This window comes from Rutidosis leptorrhynchoides, chromosome 3, assembly GCF_046630445.1.
Source record: "Rutidosis leptorrhynchoides isolate AG116_Rl617_1_P2 chromosome 3, CSIRO_AGI_Rlap_v1, whole genome shotgun sequence".
Classification (NCBI taxonomy): domain Eukaryota; kingdom Viridiplantae; phylum Streptophyta; class Magnoliopsida; order Asterales; family Asteraceae; genus Rutidosis; species Rutidosis leptorrhynchoides.
The window spans coordinates 197,327,602-197,349,163 of NC_092335.1; the positions used below are offsets into that span (position 1 = coordinate 197,327,602).

General features: G+C 34.7%; 2 protein-coding genes across 2 annotated transcripts; both read left to right on the top strand.

Annotated features, from left to right (window-relative positions):
* Positions 1-252: 252 nt before the first annotated feature.
* LOC139900741 (uncharacterized) lies at positions 253-990 on the top strand. The gene is made up of 2 exons (XM_071883499.1): positions 253-543; positions 598-990. Exons 1-2 carry the CDS (start codon positions 253-255, stop codon positions 988-990), a joined length of 684 nt encoding a protein of 227 aa, XP_071739600.1.
* A 563-nt stretch (positions 991-1,553) lies between these two features.
* Positions 1,554-3,271, top strand: LOC139900742 (uncharacterized). Its single transcript, XM_071883500.1, has 5 exons — positions 1,554-1,796; positions 1,916-2,090; positions 2,227-2,589; positions 2,715-2,938; positions 3,038-3,271. Exons 1-5 carry the CDS (start codon positions 1,554-1,556, stop codon positions 3,269-3,271), a joined length of 1,239 nt encoding a protein of 412 aa, XP_071739601.1.
* The last annotated feature ends 18,291 nt before the right edge of the window (positions 3,272-21,562 follow it).

Consider the following 21,562-nt stretch of genomic DNA (forward strand, 5'->3'; position numbering starts at 1 on the left):
TGTTAAAGATGTTTTTGAAAACATAAATGGGACCTAAATATATATGTATTAAAGAAAAATTTTTACGGGCCGGTTTAAATACGGGTTGGGTTGTTTCAGCCCCATAACGATAACTTGAAACATAAATTTTGGGAAAGTCATGAGAATATCATGGAGGTTGACGTAGGTGATTGGATTATTTGTGGCAATTTCAATGAGGTAAGATGAAGATCGGAAAGGAAAAATTGTGACTTTATTGAATACAGGGCCAAGATGTTTAATGACTTTATCGATGCATCTCATCTTATTGAAATTCCAATGGGGGGTATAAAGTTTACAAGGATAAGTGATGATGGATTAAAATATAGCAAAATTGATAGATTCTTAGTTTCGGAATCATGCTTAGCGACATGGAACGGAATATCCGCGTGTACTCTCGATCGGGAATATTCTGATCATTGTCCTGTCATGTTGAAAAATTCGGATAATGACTTTGGACCGAGACCTACTAGAAATTTTAACAATTGGTTCGATGACGGTAAAAGCGACGATCTAATCAAAGAGGCATGAAGGATTAACATTAGAAATTCGAGGGCTGACTGTGTGTTTCGTGATAAGTTAAAGAAATTCAAAGAGGTATTAAAAGAGAAATGCAATCCCGAATTTAATAGTCTAAATGTCGAAATAGACACACTCCTAAAAGAGGCTACAAAGTGGGATGGCCTTGTTGGAACCCGTGACCTCACGTATGCGGAAATTGCGTCATGGTTAGATTCTAGGAAAAAATGGTTTCAAAAAGACAAAGAGAAAGCCTACATATTGAAACAAAAAGCGAGGATTAAATGGGTGACCGACGAGGATGAAAATAGCAAGTACTTTCATTCATGTATCAAGAGAAGGCAAAACAAAAACAATATTCGGGGCATCAATTCTAACGGTTTATGGACGGAAAACCCTGGAGAAATAAAGGCGGCGGCTTTCACTTATTTCCAAAACAGGTTTAGTGTCTAAAATGCAAGAAATTTCAAAATACGAGGAGCCCTTAACAAGCAAGTTACTCGCGAAGAGGCGTCGGGCTTAGAAACACCTTTTAGTCTTTTCGAAATTCTTGATGCCATAAAGGATTGCGGCGGTGAAAACGCCCTAGGACCCGATGGTTTCAACATGAGATTCTTTCGTAAATATTGGGATTTGATAAAAGGGGAACTTTTCGAGGCTTTTAATCGATTTTGGGAAGTAGGAGAAATTTCAAGAGGGTGCAACTCCTCTTTTGTAGCATTAATTCCGAAAAAAATGATCCTCAAGGCTTTGGCGACTACTGCCCCATTAGTTTAATCGGGAGTTTCTATAAAATTTTATCCAAGGTGTTAACAAAAAGGCTACAAAGGGTAATCTCGTCGGTTATTGGTTTTGAACAGAGTGCTTATATTAAAAATAGATACATTCTTGATGGAGTATTAATCGCCAATTAAGTGCTACATGACATCTAAGTAACTAAAAGAAAAGGTTTCCTTTTTAAAGTGGATTTCAAGAAGGCATTTGATAGCATTAATTGGGACTTCTTAATGGAAATCATGGGGCTTATGGGGTTCGGTCAAAGGTGGCGGAAATGGATTCACGCATGCTTATCATCGACATGTATCTATATTTTGATCAATGGGTCCCCTACAAAGGACTTCTCCCTTCAAAAAGGGGTGCGACAAGGGGATCCATTATCTCCCTACCTTTTTATCATGGTTGCCGAGGGTTTGAACCACCTTACTAAAACCGTGGCTGCAAATAATCGGTTTGCCGAAATCCAAATTGGGTGGGGGGATGTTCGAGTTACGCACCTTCAGTATGCGGATGATACCTTATTTTTGGAGAATGGAATAGACGGAACGTGCAAAATCTCACATAAATACTAAAATGTTTTGAATCGACGTCGGGTTTGAAGATTAACTTTCACAAAAGCTGTGTTTATGGTCTTGGGGTTTCAAAAGTAGAGACGGAAGATATGGCAGAATGGTTAGGTTACGTAGCGGGTACCTTACCTATCATCTACCTCGGTCTCCCGATTAGCTCATCGATGAATAAATCAAAAGCATGGGACCCGGTCTTTGAAAAGTTCGGTAAGACTTGCAGACTGAAAAGCTAGGTCTCTCTCGTTTGGTGGCAGGCTCACATTAATCAAATCGGTATTATCTAGCCTACCCCTTTATTTTTTTTCTTTATATTCGGCCCCTTTTTGTGTCATTGATAAATTAGAGGGTTTGAGGCGTCGGTTCTTTTGGAGCGGGTCGTCTGACGTATCCACAATGGCATGGATAAAATGGGATTCTTGTCTTAGGCCCCAGGATTTTGGTGGGTTAGATATTGCCCCTTTGGCACTTAAGGACCGTGCTTTGATTGCAAAATGGTGGTGGCGTTTTAAACACGAAAACGGGTCTCTTTGGGTGTCCATTATAAAAAGTATTTATGGCGAGGAGGGAGGCCTGAGTGCCTCTCTTCCTTGTCCATCTAATCGACTTTCGTCTACATGGGCGGGCATCCTGAAAGTGGGTAAAAATATACACAATCTTGACCGTGCTTTTGCTAACTCGTTTACAAAAAGAATTGTGGACGGTTCAGGTACTAGATTTTGGGATGAATATTCACACGCTTTGGTGTTGGTCACTCAATATCTCAGGCAGATTAAGCGGGGACCTCACCAACCTTACTAACAGTTTGTCTAGTTTTTGATCCTTGTAGTTCAGGTCGTGAAGAATGGGCGTGGTCTTGGGGTAAAGATGGGTTGTTTACGGTGAGCAGGATCACTGATATTTTAGTTCTTGCGGATCTGGTTAATCAAAATTCAACTGCTACGACCCTTCATAATAGTTTTGTCCCACTCAAGGTCGAGTTGTTCATTTGGCGTGCCAGACTTAAACGTCTACCTACTAGGGTGGAATTGGATAAGCGTGGTATGGATTTGGGAATGGTTCGTTGTCCCGTGTGTGATAATAGATTAGAGACGGTGGAACATTCTATCATCTTATGTAACTTTGCCCTGGACATTTGGAAACGTGTTTTTGATTAGTGGAATCTTGGACCATTTACAAATATGAGCATAAATGAATCTTTCATGGGTGAAGGTTACTCCTTTACCTCTGCGATGGATAAACTATTATGGCAAGCCACCGAGTGGGTAACATGGTATATGATATTGAAAAGCAGAAACGCCACCACTTTTTCTAAAGCAAAATCAACTAGTGCCATGGTGTTTAAAGAAATACAAATAAAAAGCTTCAAATGGTTATCCAACAAAATATAAGGTATAAACATAGAATGGGATCCATGGATCGCAAATCCGAGGGCTTATGACTCGATTGTTTTACAACCTAGGAGATCCGGCATTGGCTAAAAGATATAACCCTCACTGTAGGTTTTTTGCCTCACTCCTGGAGTAGTCGTTTTGGAGGGGAGAAATTGGGGTGGGCCGAGGTGCTTTGTCGTTGAATTGCCAACACTGTATTTCGTCTCATCTCAACTTGTCTTGCTCAAGTAAAAATCTCCTCCTTAACGATAATGAACTGTAACAACCCAACCCGTTAACCATCCGAAAACGTGCCATAAATTTTTTTTTTTTGTAACAACACATCTGGACGGCGTCCAGCTTTCCGGACGGCTTCCAGCTCTGAAAGACTGGACGGCGTCCAAGCCTTTGGACGGCATCCCAAATGCCTGCCAGATTCTGATTTGCTTAACTTTTACACATGGGCGAAAAACCCGCTTCCCGACACTTTTAAACCAAAACACTTTCACAATATGTTAATAGTAATTAAACTAAGAGTTTTCCATAATAAAACCGAGTTTTACGACACCGGGCCCACAACGACCCAAAATACCACAAGTGACCATTTCGACCCATTAGTTTATACAAAACATAGACTGAGCATGGGATTGGGGATACACTACCCAATCCTAATCAAATCCAAAAGCAAGTCTTCTAAAGCAAACTACGCAAGTCCACTAGTTCCCACGCTTAACCGAGCCACCTCATCCATGCAATCTATAAAAATGTAAACAACGAGAGGGTAAGCTAACGCTTAGTGAGTGAGAATATACTACATACATATATATGCATAAAATGGACACGCCACACAAATAACCAAATACCGCATACCGGAGCATCCAAGCATAAAGGCACGTTAGTCTAAGCATACCGTAAGATCACTAAGCAACGAGCTAAAGATACATCAACAAAATATAAGTTCACCAACAACGATGTGAACAATGCCAATAAGCTACACCCAGAGGGTTAGCTACAACACGACAATACAACATTATACGTATACAATATATATATATATATATATATATATATATATATATATATATATATATATATATATATATATATATATATATATATATATATATATATATATATATATATATATATATATATATATATATATATATATATATATATATATATATATATATATATATATATCGAATAACATAATTTGCTTATGCTTACAACACAATAACCACGGTTAACCAACTATTCGCAAGGGAATGACTTCGCGAAACAAGTCATCGATGTTCATAACAACCGTTAGCTTCCAAACATGGCTATAGCATGCTAACCCCCCGAGGTGTTCCAAAAACGGCTATGGCATCACCCCCAAGTGTTCCAAAAACGGCTATGGCATCACTTGATCAATGTGTGAGTAAAACACGGCTATTACTCACGATCATGTGCACAAATACGGCTATGTGCAACAATTAATACGGGCAACAACGTGGGAGTAAAACACGGCTATTACTCGCCACCATATGCACAAACACGGCTATGTGCATAATTATCAATTGGACAAAATGGCTATGTCCCACAACTATGGTCACAAAAACGGCTATGTGACACCATTACTACGGGCAACTAAATCATATGCATACATACATAGATATTCCACTCACAATATTAACCCTTCGCCATTGGGGTTATATAATCCACATCACACGCCCATGTGATAACGTACTGATAATGCTAAAAACGAACATATATTTCATAGCATTATTCCTTAAGAAAGACAAGCTTTTAGTTGCAATAATTCTATTTACAAGTGATATTCGTTTAAATAATAAAAGGTGAAGACAAAAGACAGATTCGATGAATTGAAGACGCAAACGACCAAAAAGCTCAAAAGTACAAAAGACAATCAAAGAGGTTCCAATTATTGATAAGAAACGTCTCGAAATTACAAGAGTACAAGATTCAAAACGCAAAGTACAAAATATAAAATTGTACGCAAGGACGTTCGAAAATCCGGAACCGGGACCGGAGTCAACTCTCAACGCTCGACGAAATGGACTAAAAATTACAAGTCAACTATGCACATAAATATAATATAATATTTAAATAATTCTTATAATTATTTAATATATTATATTATTTATAAAACGTCAGCACAAGGAAACAAGCAACATGTGAGCTCTCCCAGCTGGCCATGCGATCGCATGGCCAGGAAGAAGGAAGTCCATGCGATCGCATGGCATGAAAATTCAGGCCACACCTCCTATAAAAATCGAGCTTTGGTGAACCAAAAACATATCCATCTTTCTCTCTTCTCTCATATATACGTAAAATATATATATATAATTTATATTTTAATTTTAATTTTAATTATAATTCTAATAATAAGGGTATGTTAGCGAATGTTGTAAGGGTGTAAGTCGAAATTCTGTCCGTGTAACGCTACGCTATTTTTAATCATTGTAAGTTATGTTCAACCTTTTTATATTAATGTCTCGTAGCTAAGTTATTATTATGCTTATTTAAAACGAAGTAATCATGATGTTGGGCTAATTACTAAATTTGGGTAATTGGGCTTTGTACCATAATTGGGGTTTGGACAAAAGAACGACACTTGTGGAAATTAGACTATGGGCTATTAATGGGCTTTATATTTGTTTAACTAAATGAAAGTTTGTTAATGTTAATATAAAGATTTACAATTGGGCGTCCCTATAAATTACCATATACACTCGATCGGACACGATGGGCGGGGTATTTATATGTACGAATAATCGTTCATTTAACTGGACACGGGAATGGATTAATAGCCACTAGAATAATTAAAACAGGGGTGAAATTACATTCAAGGGTAATTGGTGTAATTGTTAACAAAGTAATAAAACCTTGGTTTACACGCAGTCGATAACCTGGTGTATTCACTAAACAAAGTATTAAAACCTTGTTACAATTCGAATCCCCAATTAGTTGGAATATTTAACTTCGGGTATAATAATAATTTGACGAGGACACTCGCACTTTATATTTATGACTGATGGACTGTTATGGACAAAAACCAGACGGACATATTAAATAATCCAGGACAAAGGACAATTAACCCATGGGGCATAAAACTAAAATCAACACGTCAAACATCATGATTACGGAAGTTTAAATAAGCATAATTCTTTTATTTCATATTTAATTTCCTTTATTTTATATTTAATTGCACTTCTAATTATCGCACTTTTATTTATTGTTATTTAATCGCACTTTTAATTATCGTACTTTTTAATTATCGCAATTTTATTTTATCGCACTTTTATTATTCGCAATTTCATTATCGTTATTTACTTTACGCTTTAAATTAAGTCTTTTATTTATTTAATATTTTACATAAGGTTTTAACTGCGACTAAAGTTTTAAAATCGACAAACCGGTCATTAAACGGTAAAAACCCCCCTTTATAATAATAATATTTCTTATATATATATTTGTATTTTTATAAAAAGTAAACTAATATAGCGTTAAGCTTTGTTTAAAGATTTCCCTGTGGAATGAACCGGACTTACTAAAAACTACACTACTGTACGATTAGGAACACTGCCTATAAGTGTTGTAGCAAGGTTTAAGTATATCCATTCTATAAATAAATAAATATCTTGTGTAAAATTGTATCGTATTTAATAGTGTTTTCTGCTAAAATTAATAACTATTTTATATACACCTCACTTAACATCAAGTATTTTTGGCGCCGCTGCCGGGGAAATCTCTTAAAAGCCGGAAGCGGAACGCTAATATAAAAAAAAAGATTTTTATTTTTAGTACGTTTTGTAGAAATACGTTTTAAATATTCGAAAATATAAAAATAAAAACAAAAATATAAATATTTTTTAAGAGTTTGTAAGTTATATAAAAGTTTCTTTATCTTTATTTTATAAAAATATAAGTTTTATTTAATTTATATAAATATATTACATAATTTTATTAAAAAAAATATATATAAAATTTAATTCGGCCTGTACTGTAGCAGCCCACTCTATGGCCCGAAACCCTAGCCCATGCGATCGCATGAGCCCATCTGACACGCCAGATTTGACTTCCTGCTGCAATAATTACGAAATTATTATTATTATTATATAATTAAAACCCTAATTAGGGTATTATTTTTTTTATTATTTGTTTAGTTTTTATTATTATTAATTTGTTATATTTAGTTTTATTTTAGTTTTCATTAAATTATAAAATTAATAGTTTTATAAAATAAATAATATAAAAATAATATTTTTATAAAATTGTACTTTTTACAACTTTTTATATATTTTTATATTTTGTCCCTTTTTAATCATTGTAGCGTAATATTTGTATTTTTAGCTCATAATTAATTTTAAACTTAGTTTTTGCTATAGTTATTTTTACTCCTAGATTTTTAGGCTTTGCCGTAGAATTCCTTAAGTGCTTTTTCTTTAGACTAAGATTTAGGTGCTCTAGAATTTTGCGACGCCTTTTTAAGTTTTAGTTTCTTTTTAAGTTATTTCCATTTGGTATTTAGTTTTTCCTGTAAGCTTTAATATTTTTTTTAGACACCTTTTACTATGTATCAATTATCATTCCAATTAGTAATTTCAATTTGCGATTATAATTTTAAGTTAGTTGTAGTAATAAGGTTAGGTTAGTCAAGTATTTTTAAGTTTTTATAAGTTTCTTTTATTTTTCCGTCACCTTTTATTTTTCAACCATTTTTTCTTTTTCGACCTTTTTCGACGAACTCTTTTTCTTTCTCATTTCTCGCCATTCTAGTTTTTAGGACTTAGAATTTTTTCTACTTCTTATCTAAATTTCTTAAAATTACGAAAATTTATTTTAAGTGGTTAAATTAATAGACATCAAAATTTTCTGGTTCGTAGTAATAGTTGGATTTGTACGTGGACCGGGTTATTGGAGCCAAACAGTCCTCAATTATATTGAGACCAAACGAATCCTGCCCCTCTGCTGCATCTTTTGGCTATTCAAAACGTGGGCAAAATCAGAAAAGTCTATTGGTTGGATAACTTATTATAATTTTTCTTTCCTTTTAAAAACTAATAGGATATTCAGTGAATGCACCGAGCAAGACGTTCATCACCTTTTGTACGTTCACCACCTGTAACTAGATCAAGACATTTAGCAAATATAACCGCCGTTGATTTTTCTTTAGAATCGTCATCCAGTCGACCAAGTACTTCAGTTCAAATTTCCGATAATCCATTTTTTGAACCCAACATCACAATTGAGAATCCGGAGAATATTCAGGAACGGTTCGTAGATCCTGAACCATTAAACTTTCCTCCGGAGCCACCAATCATTCAAACAGAGATTGTTGAGGAACGAACCATTAAATCAGAATCATCTAGTAATACCGATTCAACAAATTCAATTATGGAGAATCTGGAACCTTTAAGTATGGAAGACCGAATGAGAGCTAAACGCACTGGCCAAGGTCGCGCAATTACTCATCCAGACATTAATGCGCCAGATTATGAAATCAAAGGACAAATTCTACACATGGTGACTAATCAATGCCAATTTAGTGGTGCGCCGAAGGAAGATCCAAATGAACATCTACGTACCTTTAATAGGATCTGCACACTATTTAAAATCCTAGAAGTGGAGGATGAACAGATATATCTCATGTTATTTCCCTGGACTTTAAAGGGAGAAGCCAAAGATTGGTTGGAATCGTTACCTGAAGGGGCGATCGATACATGGGACGTTTTAGTTGACAAATTTCTTAAACAATTCTTTCCTGCATCTAAAGCCGTAAGACTTCAAGCAGAAATTGTTACGTTCACACAGAAACCAAATGAAACTCTATATGAGGCGTGGACAAGATATGGAAAGTTATTAAGAGGATGTCCGCAACATGGTTTAGACACCTGTCAAATAGTACAAATATTCTACCAAGGATGCGACATCACTACAAGGAAAGACATAGATATAGCAGCTGGTGGTTCTATTATGAAGAAAACCAAAACTGATGCTTACAAAATTATTGATAACACTGCTTCCCACTCACATGAGTGGCACCAAGAAAAAGATATCGTTAGATCATCTAAAGCAGCTAGAGCCGATTCTAGCCATGACTTAGATTCCATTTCCGCAAAGATAGATGCTGTGGAGAGACGAATGGAAAAGATGACTAAAGATATTCACTCAATACGAATTAGTTGTGAGCAGTGTGGAGGACCACATTTGACAAAAGATTGTCTCAGTATTGAATTAACAATGGAACAAAGAGAGAATATTTCATACATAAACCAAAGGCCTGGAAATAATTATCAGAATAATTATCAACCGCCAAGACCAATTTACAATCAAAACCAGAATTATAACCGAAATATTCCATACAACAACCAACAAGGTCCTAGCAATCAACAAGTATCCAATAATACTTATAATCAGCAAAGACCGAATTTTCAAAACAAACCACCACAACAAACCGATGATAAAAAACCGAATTTAGAAGATATGATGACGAAGCTAGTTGAAACTCAAACGCAGTTTTTCACATCTCAAAAACAAACTAATGAACAAAATGCTCAAGCATTTAGAAATCAACAAGCTTCTATTCAAAATCTGGAACAAGAAGTGAGTAACCTAGCAAGGTTAATAGGTGAAAGAAAACCGGGAAGTCTACCTAGTGATACAAATGCTAACCCCAGGAATGAAACAGCTAAAGCTATTACCACAAGAAGTGGTACAACACTTAAACCACCTGAAATACCTGTAACTTCTGATGAAACTATTCCTACTCCACAAGAACCACAACCTGATCAAGATAAGGAAAAAGAACCGGTAGTTGAAAAGGTTAATGAAAATAACACAGTTAAGGATAAACCTTATGTTAAACCATACCAACCACCACTTCCTTACCCGAGTAAAATGAAGAAAGAGAAACTTGAAGCCGAGCAATCCAAATTCTTGGATATGTTTAAACAGATAAATGTAAATCTTCCTTTCATTGATGTGATTTCAGGAATGCCAAAATATGCTAAATTCTTGAAAGATCTAATCTCAAATAGAAAGAAAATGGAAGAACTCTCGGCTGTTACTATGAATGCTAATTGTTCAGCAGTGCTGTTGAATAAGATACCAGAAAAACTATCTGATCCAGGAAGTTTCACAATTCCATGTTTTCTGGGTAGTCTTAGTTCAATAGAAGCATTGGCAGACTTAGGTGCTAGTATAAATCTAATGCCGTATTCACTATACGCTAAACTAGACCTTGGAGAATTGAAACCAACCAGAATAAGCATACAACTAGCCGATAGATCAATAAAATATCCTAGAGGGATAATGGAGAACATGCTAGTTAAAGTTGGTACTTTAGTATTTCCAGTAGATTTTGTTGTTTTGGACATGGAAGAAGATTCTCAAGTTCCTCTCATATTAGGAAGACCATTCTTAAACACGGCTAAAGCAATGATAGACGTGTTCGGTAAGAAATTGACCCTAAGTATAGAGGATGAGAGTGTTACCTTTTCAGTTGATAGAGCAATGCAACAACCACAATCTGCAGATGATACATGTTATTATATTCAAACTATAGATGCACATGCGGAATTATTAGAAGAATTTCCAGAATTACAAGGAACAGGAGAATGTTCTTTAGGAGAAGGTAATGAACCAATTGATGAAGCTGAAATGTTAGCTACACTTATAGCTAATGGATATGAACCAACAACAGAAGAAATTCAAATGCTAAAAGAAGAAGACAGATATCGATATAAATCATCGATAGAAGAACCTCCGAAATTAGAGTTAAAGCCACTTCCAAACCATTTGGAATACGCTTATTTACATGGTGAATCTGAATTACCTGTAATAATATCGTCTTCTCTTACTGAAAATGAAAAATCACAACTCATTTCTGTGTTAAAAGCTCATAAACCAGCCATTGCATGGAAGATTCATGATATTAAAGGAATAAGTCCTTCGTATTGCACACATAAAATCCTTATGGAAGAAGGTCATAAAACGTATGTGCAACGCCAACGAAGACTAAATCCTAATATGCAAGATGTAGTTAAGAAAGAGATTATTAAACTGCTAGATGCAGGTTTAATTTATCCAATCTCTGATAGTCCATGGGTAAGCCCAGTTCAATGCGTACCTAAGAAGGGTGGCATGACTGTCATTACAAATGAGAAAAATGAGCTTATTCCTACTAGGACTGTAACAGGATGGCGTGTATGTATTGATTATAGAAAATTAAATGACGCCACCAGAAAAGATCACTTTCCCTTACCTTTCATAGATCAAATGTTGGAAAGATTAGCCGGAAATAGTTACTATTGTTTTCTAGATGGATTTTCCGGATATTTTCAAATTCCAATAGCACCCGAGGACCAAGAGAAAACCACATTCACGTGCCCTTATGGTACTTTTGCTTACAAACGCATGCCATTTGGACTTTGCAACGCCCCTGCAACCTTTCAAAGGTGTATGATGGCGATTTTTCACGACATGATAGAAGAATGCATGGAAGTATTCATGGATGACTTTTCAGTCTTCGGTGATACATTTAAATCATGTCTAATTAATCTGGAACGAATGCTAATTAGATGCGAAAAATCAAATCTAGTACTTAATTGGGAGAAATGCCATTTCATGGTTAAAGAAGGCATCGTTCTTGGACATAAAATTTCAAAAGAAGGAATTGAAGTGGATAGAGCTAAAGTAGATGTAATTGCTAAACTTCCACATCCCACCAATGTTAGAGGAGTTAGGAGTTTTCTAGGGCATGCCGGTTTTTACCGACGTTTCATAAAAGAATTTTTCTAAAATTGCCACTCCTATGAATAAACTCCTAGAAAAGGATGCGCCATTCATCTTTTCAGATGAATGTATCAAATCTTTTAATATTCTTAAAGAAAAACTCACTAATGCACAGATCATGATAACACCAAATTGGAATCTACCATTTAAACTAATGTGCGATGCAAGTGATTTTGCAATGGGAGCCGTTTTAGGACAAAGGATTGAAAAACGATTTCAACCTATATATTATGCTAGTAAGACATTACAAGGAGCACAAACGAACTATACAACTACTGAAAAAGAACTCCTTGCTATTGTCTTTGCTTTTGAAAAATTTCGATCATATCTCGTTCTAGCAAAAACGGTGGTCTATACCGACCATTCTGCTCTTAGATACCTATTTTCAAAACAAGATGCTAAACCAAGATTAATCCGTTGGATCTTACTCTTACAAGAGTTTGATATTGAAATCCGAGATAAAAGAGGAGCAGAAAATCTCGCCGCTGATCATCTTTCTCGTCTTGAAAATCCTGAGTTAGAAGTTCTAAATGAATCGGCCATACAAGACAACTTTCCTAATGAATATCTATTGAAGATAGATTATAAAGAAATTCCATGGTTTGCAGACTATGCAAACTACTTAGTTTGTGGATTCCTTGAAAAAGGATTATCGTACCAAAGACGAAAGAAATTCTTCAGTGATATAAAACACTATTTCTGGGAAGATCCACATCTGTTTAAAAGTTGTCCCGATGGAATAATACGCCGATGTGTATTTGGAGATGAAGCTAGTAAAATTTTAAACCATTGTCACACAGGACCAACAGGAGGGCATTATGGGCCTCAACTAACAGCAAGAAAAGTTTATGAAGCTGGATTCTATTGGCCTACAATTTACAAAGACGCAGACCTTCTTTGCAAATCCTGTGATGCATGTCAAAGGGCTGGAAAAATAAGTCAACGTGATGAAATGCCACAAAATGTCATCCAAGTATGTGAAGTATTTGACATTTGGGGTATTGACTTTATGGGTCCATTTCCAAAATCTAATAATAATCTATATATACTCGTAGCCATTGATTATGTATCTAAATGGGCGGAAGCACAAGCTCTCCCAACTAACGATGCACGAGTTGTAGTCAACTTTTTAAAACGTCTTTTTGCAAGGTTTGGAACACCGAAAGCTTTAATAAGTGATCGGGGTACTCATTTCTGTAATAATCAACTTGAGAAAGTTCTTAAAAGATATGGAGTAACTCATAAAATCTCCACCGCATATCATCCACAAACAAGTGGACAAGTTGAAAATACCAACCGAGCTTTAAAACGTATTCTAGAGAAAACCGTAGGATCAAATCCGAAGGAATGGTCCATTAAATTGGAGGATGCACTCTGGGCTTTTAGAACAGCCTACAAAACTCCAATTGGAACCACACCTTTTAGACTTGTTTATGGAAAAGCATGTCATCTTCCAGTAGAAATTGAACACAAAGCATTTTGGGCTTTGAAGACATGTAATCTTGATTTACATGAAGCCGGACGTCTACGATTAAGTCAACTAAATGAATTAGAAGAATTAAGACATGAAGCATACGAAAATTCGTTAATCTATAAAGAAAGAACGAAGAAATGGCATGATAAAAGAATCAGAAGTTCAAAAGAATTTAAAGAAGGAGACAGAGTTCTTCTTTTCAATTCACGATTCAAGCTATTTCCTGGAAAATTGAAATCAAGATGGTCTGGACCATTCATAGTCAAAAGAGTTTTCCCATACGGAACGATAGAATTAATAAATTCAAATGGGATTGAATTTAAAGTTAATGGTCACAGAGTTAAACATTACATACATGGTCCGATGGAAGTCGACAACGAAGTTAATCACAATTTCGACACCACAGCTAACTAAGTATGGGGAGAATCAAGTCTTTAAAGGATAATATGTATTTCTGTTAGAGTTAGATTGTCTGTTTTCGTGTAGTTCTCGAAAATGGAACCCGAATGGTCTTTCCCTAGCAGACCCTAAAGAACTAGTATTCTCCCCTCATTCTGAATTTTTATTTTTTTTAGGTTTTTACGAAATGAAGACTGCCTGTGAACTAAACCATGGTCTAATGCTACACGCTTTGATCACTAAACGTAATAATGACATACTCCCGAGTGAAATAGTATCAGTAATCAGAGAAAGAATGGACGGAGTTAGAAAAGAATCCAGATGCGAAGATAATAAGTTACAATTTGGTAAAGGAAAATCAAAATCCGCAGCGAAAAGAAGAGCACGACACCTAGAACGATGTCACAAATGCGGAAAATGGTCACATGGGGGTAAATGTTCAAATAATCAAACATATTCAAATACCGAATTTGTTACTTTATGCAGAGACGGACCGTTCATATGTTTAGAAGAAAAGACACTGAATGCTCGAGGTTACGCCTATGTAGCCATGGAAAATCAATTAAACCGACTATCTTATGAATGGGATAGATCATATAACTAAGAAATCTATTTCACAGGTATGTCTGTACAGTTTTTATTTTTATTTTTATTTTTAACCTTTTGATAATAAACGCTAATTTGTTCGCTAAAAAGTATTAAATTGGTATTGAATAAAATTAGGTTTGGCGACCGAAATTATTGATATCATTCAAAAATTTATTACATCCCTGCGAAATTTAACGTTTATTCTTAATGTATAAATATCTTTAATCAATCAACCCAAAATATTTCAAAAATTCGTCATGAGTTAAATTAGGTCTTGGAACCGAAATTACTTTACCGAAAAGAGGGGCGCATATTTTTGATAATATTTGATTGATTAAAGTGGGATAAAAAGACAAAAATATTTTTAATTTTATTTTTACCATATTTTTAAAATAAATATTTAAATCTTAAATTAATATTGTAAACTTTGTAAAAACAATATTTTTAAAATTGTAAATATTTGAATTTTTAAATTAAGTTTGGTGTGAATTTTTAATTTTTAAAATATGAATTTTTAATTTTATGCATTTCAAATTTTAAGTTTGGTGTGATTTTTTTTAATTTTAATTTTGAATTTTATATTTATGTTGTGTGAATTTAAAAACAAAAATTTACTTTATCTCATTAAGTTAAAAATATGATTTTTAAAATTCGTCGTAAGTTGAAGACTAGGTCTTTGAACCGAAATTGCTTTACCCGAGGGAGGGACGAGAACTTTTATTATCATTATTTTTAATCTTATTGAATTAAAGTATGCCAAAAACATAAAAAAACCAAAAAAATCTTTACTTTTAAAAACCGCGCTTTGATTTGACAAATTTTAAAATTTTGTCGAGGGACAGATTAGGACAACGATCCGAAACGGCCTCGCTCCTAAAGGAAAACAAAATTTTTAAAATTTAATTAATTATAAGTTTTATAAAGCATAAGGTTTTACAAAAAAAAAAAAAAAAAAAAAAAAAGCTGAAAACACTGTAGCCGGCACCCCATGCGATCGCATGGGGTTTGCACTTGGAACCCATGCGATCGCATGGGGACCAAATGCTGGTCAGGAACAAATACAGCAGAGAGTCTGCTTCTACACCACAACACACACACATACCCGAAAATACTCCCAAATATTCACCAAATTTCACCAAAATTCACCGTAATTCGTCATTTTTCTTGCTCTAATCATGCCTAGATTCTCATTCTTCAGCAAATTGGTAAAAATTACACTCCTAAACTCTAAAAATTCCTAGTTTTTGTGATAATTACCAATTTTTTACCTAATGCAATTTTGTTAATTTCTAGTGTAATTAGTGTTAAATTGTTAGTATTTTATGCATGTATAACCTAGATTGATGCTATTTAACATGATTTGAAGCCAAAAACTTCAAAATTTTTAGAAATCTAGGGTTTGTGTTCTTGAGCAATTTGGGGCTTTTTGATATAAACAGGTTATGGCCGATTTTTGTCATGAATTATTGCTAAATTGAGTAGTGTAACATGTTTAGATAGTTAAATGATCCAAACAATGATCCTAAACATGATTTTTGGAGATTAAAGTGGACTTTTTAAGTCCAAAATTCATGAACTTGATTAATGTGATATATTTGCCATTTGAGACTTGTTTAATTATTAATAATGAATATTCTGACATGTTATTTGAGTTAAATGCTTATGAATTTTGTATACATTTTCGTATGTGCTTATTTGAAAAGTGTAGAATTGTGAAAAATTGTGAAAATGTGTATAAGTTTAATTTTGATTTAACATGTTATAGTGATTGTTTTAAGTTGTTATTTTGCTAACACTAATGCATATTTGGATGCACAATTTTTGTGTTTAATGTGTTTTACAGAGAGCCGATACTGGAGGTTCAGGAGCATCATCATCTAGACGACCAGCACCAGAACCAGAACCAGAAATGCAACACGAACAAGAACCACAACAGGAACAACAACAGCCTGATCAGCACATACCTTATTATGATCCAGTACAGTTTGTTGATGAATTCATAGTATTCCCAATGAGGCCGCCAGTAGAATTCCCAACGATTCCTGAGCACACTCTACATCCTAATCTGAGATTTGATAGAAGATGGAGAGATTACGAGACATATCAAAGGAACAAATTCAAATTGGTAACAAAAAATGTAGAGGTGCCAAGGGTAATTGATTGGGCCCCTTTGGAAACGGTCCATCTAGCTGACCGGGTTAGACAGCTTTTAGTTCAAAGGTATGGCAGTTCTTCTTTTACAGATTGGGAACGTCTTTTCACCATTCGTAGACCTGTATATAAGGAATGGTGTGTTGAGTTGATGAGTACTGTATCACTTGATACAAATATAGTTAGGATAGATGATAGAAGATTTCTTAGGTTTATCCTTGGCGGTAGGATGTACAGAATGTCCATGCTGGACATGGCCAGGGCCTTACAGATATATACTCCTGGTGAGTTGCTATTACCCGATTGTACAAACTTGATTCATTATGGTGAACGGGTAGATAGTAACTTTGACGCTGACGCCATTTGGAGGCGTATGTCACATTTTGATGTTTTTACACGAGCAGGAGGACACTCCTATACACATATTGACAGAGCCGAGCTTCGTATTATTCATAGATTTTTGGCCAACTCGATTACACAAAGAGGTCATAATAAAGAAAAAATTACCTTATATGATTTATTCTACCTAAAGTGTATTCGGGATCCTAGAAGCTTTGTCAATATCCCTTACTGTGTTGCTTTTTATTTATCTAAAATGGTAGAGGGAATGCAGGACGGGAGTATAATAGGAGGAGGTATTTTTGTTACTCTCATTGGAGAGTATTTAGGTGTTGATAGGAACCAAGGGGGTCCATTACAGATTTGTAGAGAACAGGTTGAGCCCTTAGGATTGAAAGTTTATGTGGGTGCTAAGGTATTGAAAAGTAGACGTAACCAGGCAGTACCCTATGAGGGATCTCATCCTCAGGTAGAGAGAGGCTCAGACGAGGAAATGGAGGAGGCGGAAGACATTAGGGATGTCTTTCGAGATGCTATTCTTGACGTCCACGTTCGTATAGATGAGGAAGCAATGACGAACGCGGCAAGACATAGTATGTATGAGCAGTGGAACTCCGAGCGAGTATACGAGGATTATAGGCGACGCCAACACGATAGCTGGTTAGTTCATCAGCACCAAATCATGAGCCAGCTATCATATCAGGTACCAAATAACTATGTACCTACTCGACCTGCTCATTTTCCGCCACATAGCCCCGATATCCGACCACCCTTTAACCGGTATGACTATAACCAAGCCTATCAGAACACCTATAACCAACAATTGAACCCACCCGATGAGATGAACTGGAACCCCTATCCAGACTGATTTAGTTCCAATTGGTTATTTTTATGATTTTTATGTTTTTATCTTTTGAGTTTTTCATGTTTAAACTTATGTTATTGGATAAATTTGTGTAATTTTTATTATTTTATTATTATTGTGTACTAATATTTCATATTTAGAATTTGAAAATGGGATATTAAGTCCCATTTCAAATTGCCATGCATGATTATACTTGTATGTATGTATATTGTCGATTGTTCAAAACAGGGTAAAACAGCGCATTTTCAAAGACTGGCATTAAGTTCAGCAAAAGCTACTAATTTTGACGACAAGATAACAAATAAATGTGATGTCACAACAGACGGAATGAACAAATGATGTGCACCATTTATCATTCAGCAAACAAACGCCAATATATTTGGAAACTTTGGTAAAATTTAATCATTTTCACACAAATCACCCTCAATAATTTAAATTGTTACTGATTTCTTGCAAATGAGGGCATTGCAAGATCTTAAGTGTGGGAAGGGGTTAAATTCTTTCGGATTTTAAAATTTTTATCTTAAACACTTGGTTACCATTAAAAATACTAGTAAAGCAGTAGTTGTATTAGAATCTAGTGCTCTCTGATAAAAAAGAACAGCCCTAGTCTTATATACTGACTACCCAATTCTAGTAAAATTTTTCAAAATTTTCAATTAAATGAATGCAAATCATGTTTATACATATTTATGAACGATAAAACTAGGTTTTAACACCGAAATTATTGTTACCTCGGAAAGGACATAAATTGAGAAACAAACTAAAATGTTAAAATTCATTTAAAATGGAATAGAGGACGATAAAAAGGAAAATAAAAGCCAAGTGTGGGAAAATTTACCAAGTTATTTTAAACATATGTCACATATATCTGTATCAAATAACTGAAAATACTTTTGCTTTGAACTAAACTAAACTGTTTTACCCAATGAAAGAAAAGAAGAGATGGATCTACACGATGAATCAATTCCATCATTAAAAGGAAGTAAAGTCTTCCGAAAAAGAAACGCGCTTCTTGATTTAGGTCATGAAGTTGTCGTCCAGACCAGCTGTAGGTTGACGAAAAATCTAGAAAAGTCATCACTAAAATCAGCAGGAAATCCACGGACCTCAGCATTAAACAGGGTCGCCAAATGGTCAGATTTATCCTAACCATGAGAAGGATTTATCTCGTACAATGGGGGGGCACCATGCAAATTAGCTGGATAAGACTAATGAATCAGATCCCCAGAAAGGATAATCTCCTTAAAGATTAAAAATCAGCTTTTAAGACTGATATTACTCAATCCTAGAGATTGACCTTAAAGATTGAGAATTCAAACTCATGGAATTCAATGATATCTAAACTCGAGCTTGAACGAGAAAATATTTTGATCAAAATTATAAACCGATTTGTTTTCTGAAAACCTTATTTTCAATGCGTTCATTACCATTGAACGTAAAATCCTAGGAATTCACCTGGAATTCATTAGGTCACCTGAACTAAATCGGGTGTCAACCGTAAGAACGGTGGTTGCATAGTGGTCAAAGACAGGACCTTGTGCCATACCGAAAAATCATAAGGGTAAGCTTTACTATTGCTCCTACCAAGGATAGTAATTGCGTCCGACACGTTATAGACCATAATTAAAAGCATGTCAGGGGACATTGCCTTAACAGTTGCTTGTTCAACGCTTTCCTTTACAACCGGACGGTAGTTTACCGAAAGGTAATATACGGGACAAGTAAACTGGACGTGTTACTTTCCAAATACAAGGTTAGCAAGTGGATGACACAAAACCGCAAGTTTTGAGCTAAAATTTTCAAATCTGAAACCCACCAAACCCACAAAAATATTTTGCAAACACCGGTAAAGGGTTATTCCGGAAAACTTATCTAGGGTAAAAACTAGATTTAATTTTCAAAAGATCAAATGTTTTCATAAAGATCCAATTTCCTTAATGGATCTAAATTTTTATAGTCATGTGGGACTGTAAACCATATCGTTACTACCATTGTTTATACCGTCGTATAAAAATCACTGATGTACAAAGTGTGAAGAATAAAGAAGTGATTCTAGTATTTCAAGACGATATTGCTTGAGGACAAGCAACGCTCAAGTGTGGGAATATTTGATAATGCTAAAAACGAACATATATTTCATAGCATTATTCCTTAAGAAAGACAAGCTTTTAGTTGCAATTATTCTATTTACAAGTGATATTCGTTTAAATAATAAAAGGTGAAGACAAAAGACAGATTCGACGAATTGAAGACGCAAACGACCAAAAAGCTCAAAAGTACAAAAGACAATCAAAGAGGTTCCAATTATTGATAAGAAACGTCTCGAAATTACAAGAGTACAAGATTCAAAACGCAAAGTACAAAATATAAAATTGTACGCAAGGACGTTCAAAAATCCGGAACCGGGACCGGAGTCAACTCTCAACGCTCGACGAAATGGACTAAAAATTACAAGTCAACTATGCACATAAATATAATATAATATTTAAATAATTCTTATAATTATTTAATATATTATATTATTTATAAAACGTCGGCACAAGGAAACAAGCAACATGTGAGCTCTCCCAGCTGGCCATGCGATCGCATGGCCAGGAAGAAGGAAGTCCATGTGATCGCATGGCATGAAAAGTCAGGCCACACCTCCTATAAAAATCGAGCTTTGGTGAACCAAAAACATATCCATCTTTCTCTCTTCTCTCATATATACGTAAAATATATATATATATATAATTTATATTTTAATTTTAATTTTAATTATAATTCTAATAATAAGGGTATGTTAGCGAATGTTGTAAGGGTGTAAGTCGAAATTCTGTCCGTGTAACGCTACGCTATTTTTAATCATTGTAAGTTATGTTCAACCTTTTTATATTAATGTCTCGTAGCTAAGTTATTATTATGCTTATTTAAAACGAAGTAATCATGATGTTGGGCTAATTACTAAAATTGGGTAATTGGGCTTTGTACCATAATTGGGGTTTGGACAAAAGAACGACACTTGTGGAAATTAGACTATGGGCTATTAATGGGCTTTATATTTATTTAACTAAATGAAAGTTGTTAATGTTAATATAAAGATTTACAATTGGGCGTCCCTATAAATTACCATATACACTCGATCGGACACGATGGGCGGGGTATTTATATGTACGAATAATCGTTCATTTAACTGGACACGGGAATGGATTAATAGCCACTAGAATAATTAAAACAGGGGTGAAATTACATTCAAGGGTAATTGGTGTAATTGTTAACAAAGTAATAAAACCTTGGTTTACACGCAGTCGATAACCTGGTGTATTCACTAAACAAAGTATTAAAACCTTGTTACAATTCGAATCCCCAATTAGTTGGAATATTTAACTTCGGGTATAATAATAATTTGACGAGGACACTCGCACTTTATATTTATGACTGATGGACTGTTATGGCCAAAAACCAGACGGACATATTAAATAATCCAGGACAAAGGACAATTAACCCATAGGGCATAAAACTAAAATCAACACGTCAAACATCATGATTACGGAAGTTTAAATAAGCATAATTCTTTTATTTCATATTTAATTTCCTTTATTTTATATTTAATTGCACTTCTAATTATCGCACTTTTATTTATTGTTATTTAATCGCACTTTTAATTATCGTACTTTTTAATTATCGCAATTTTATTTTATCGCACTTT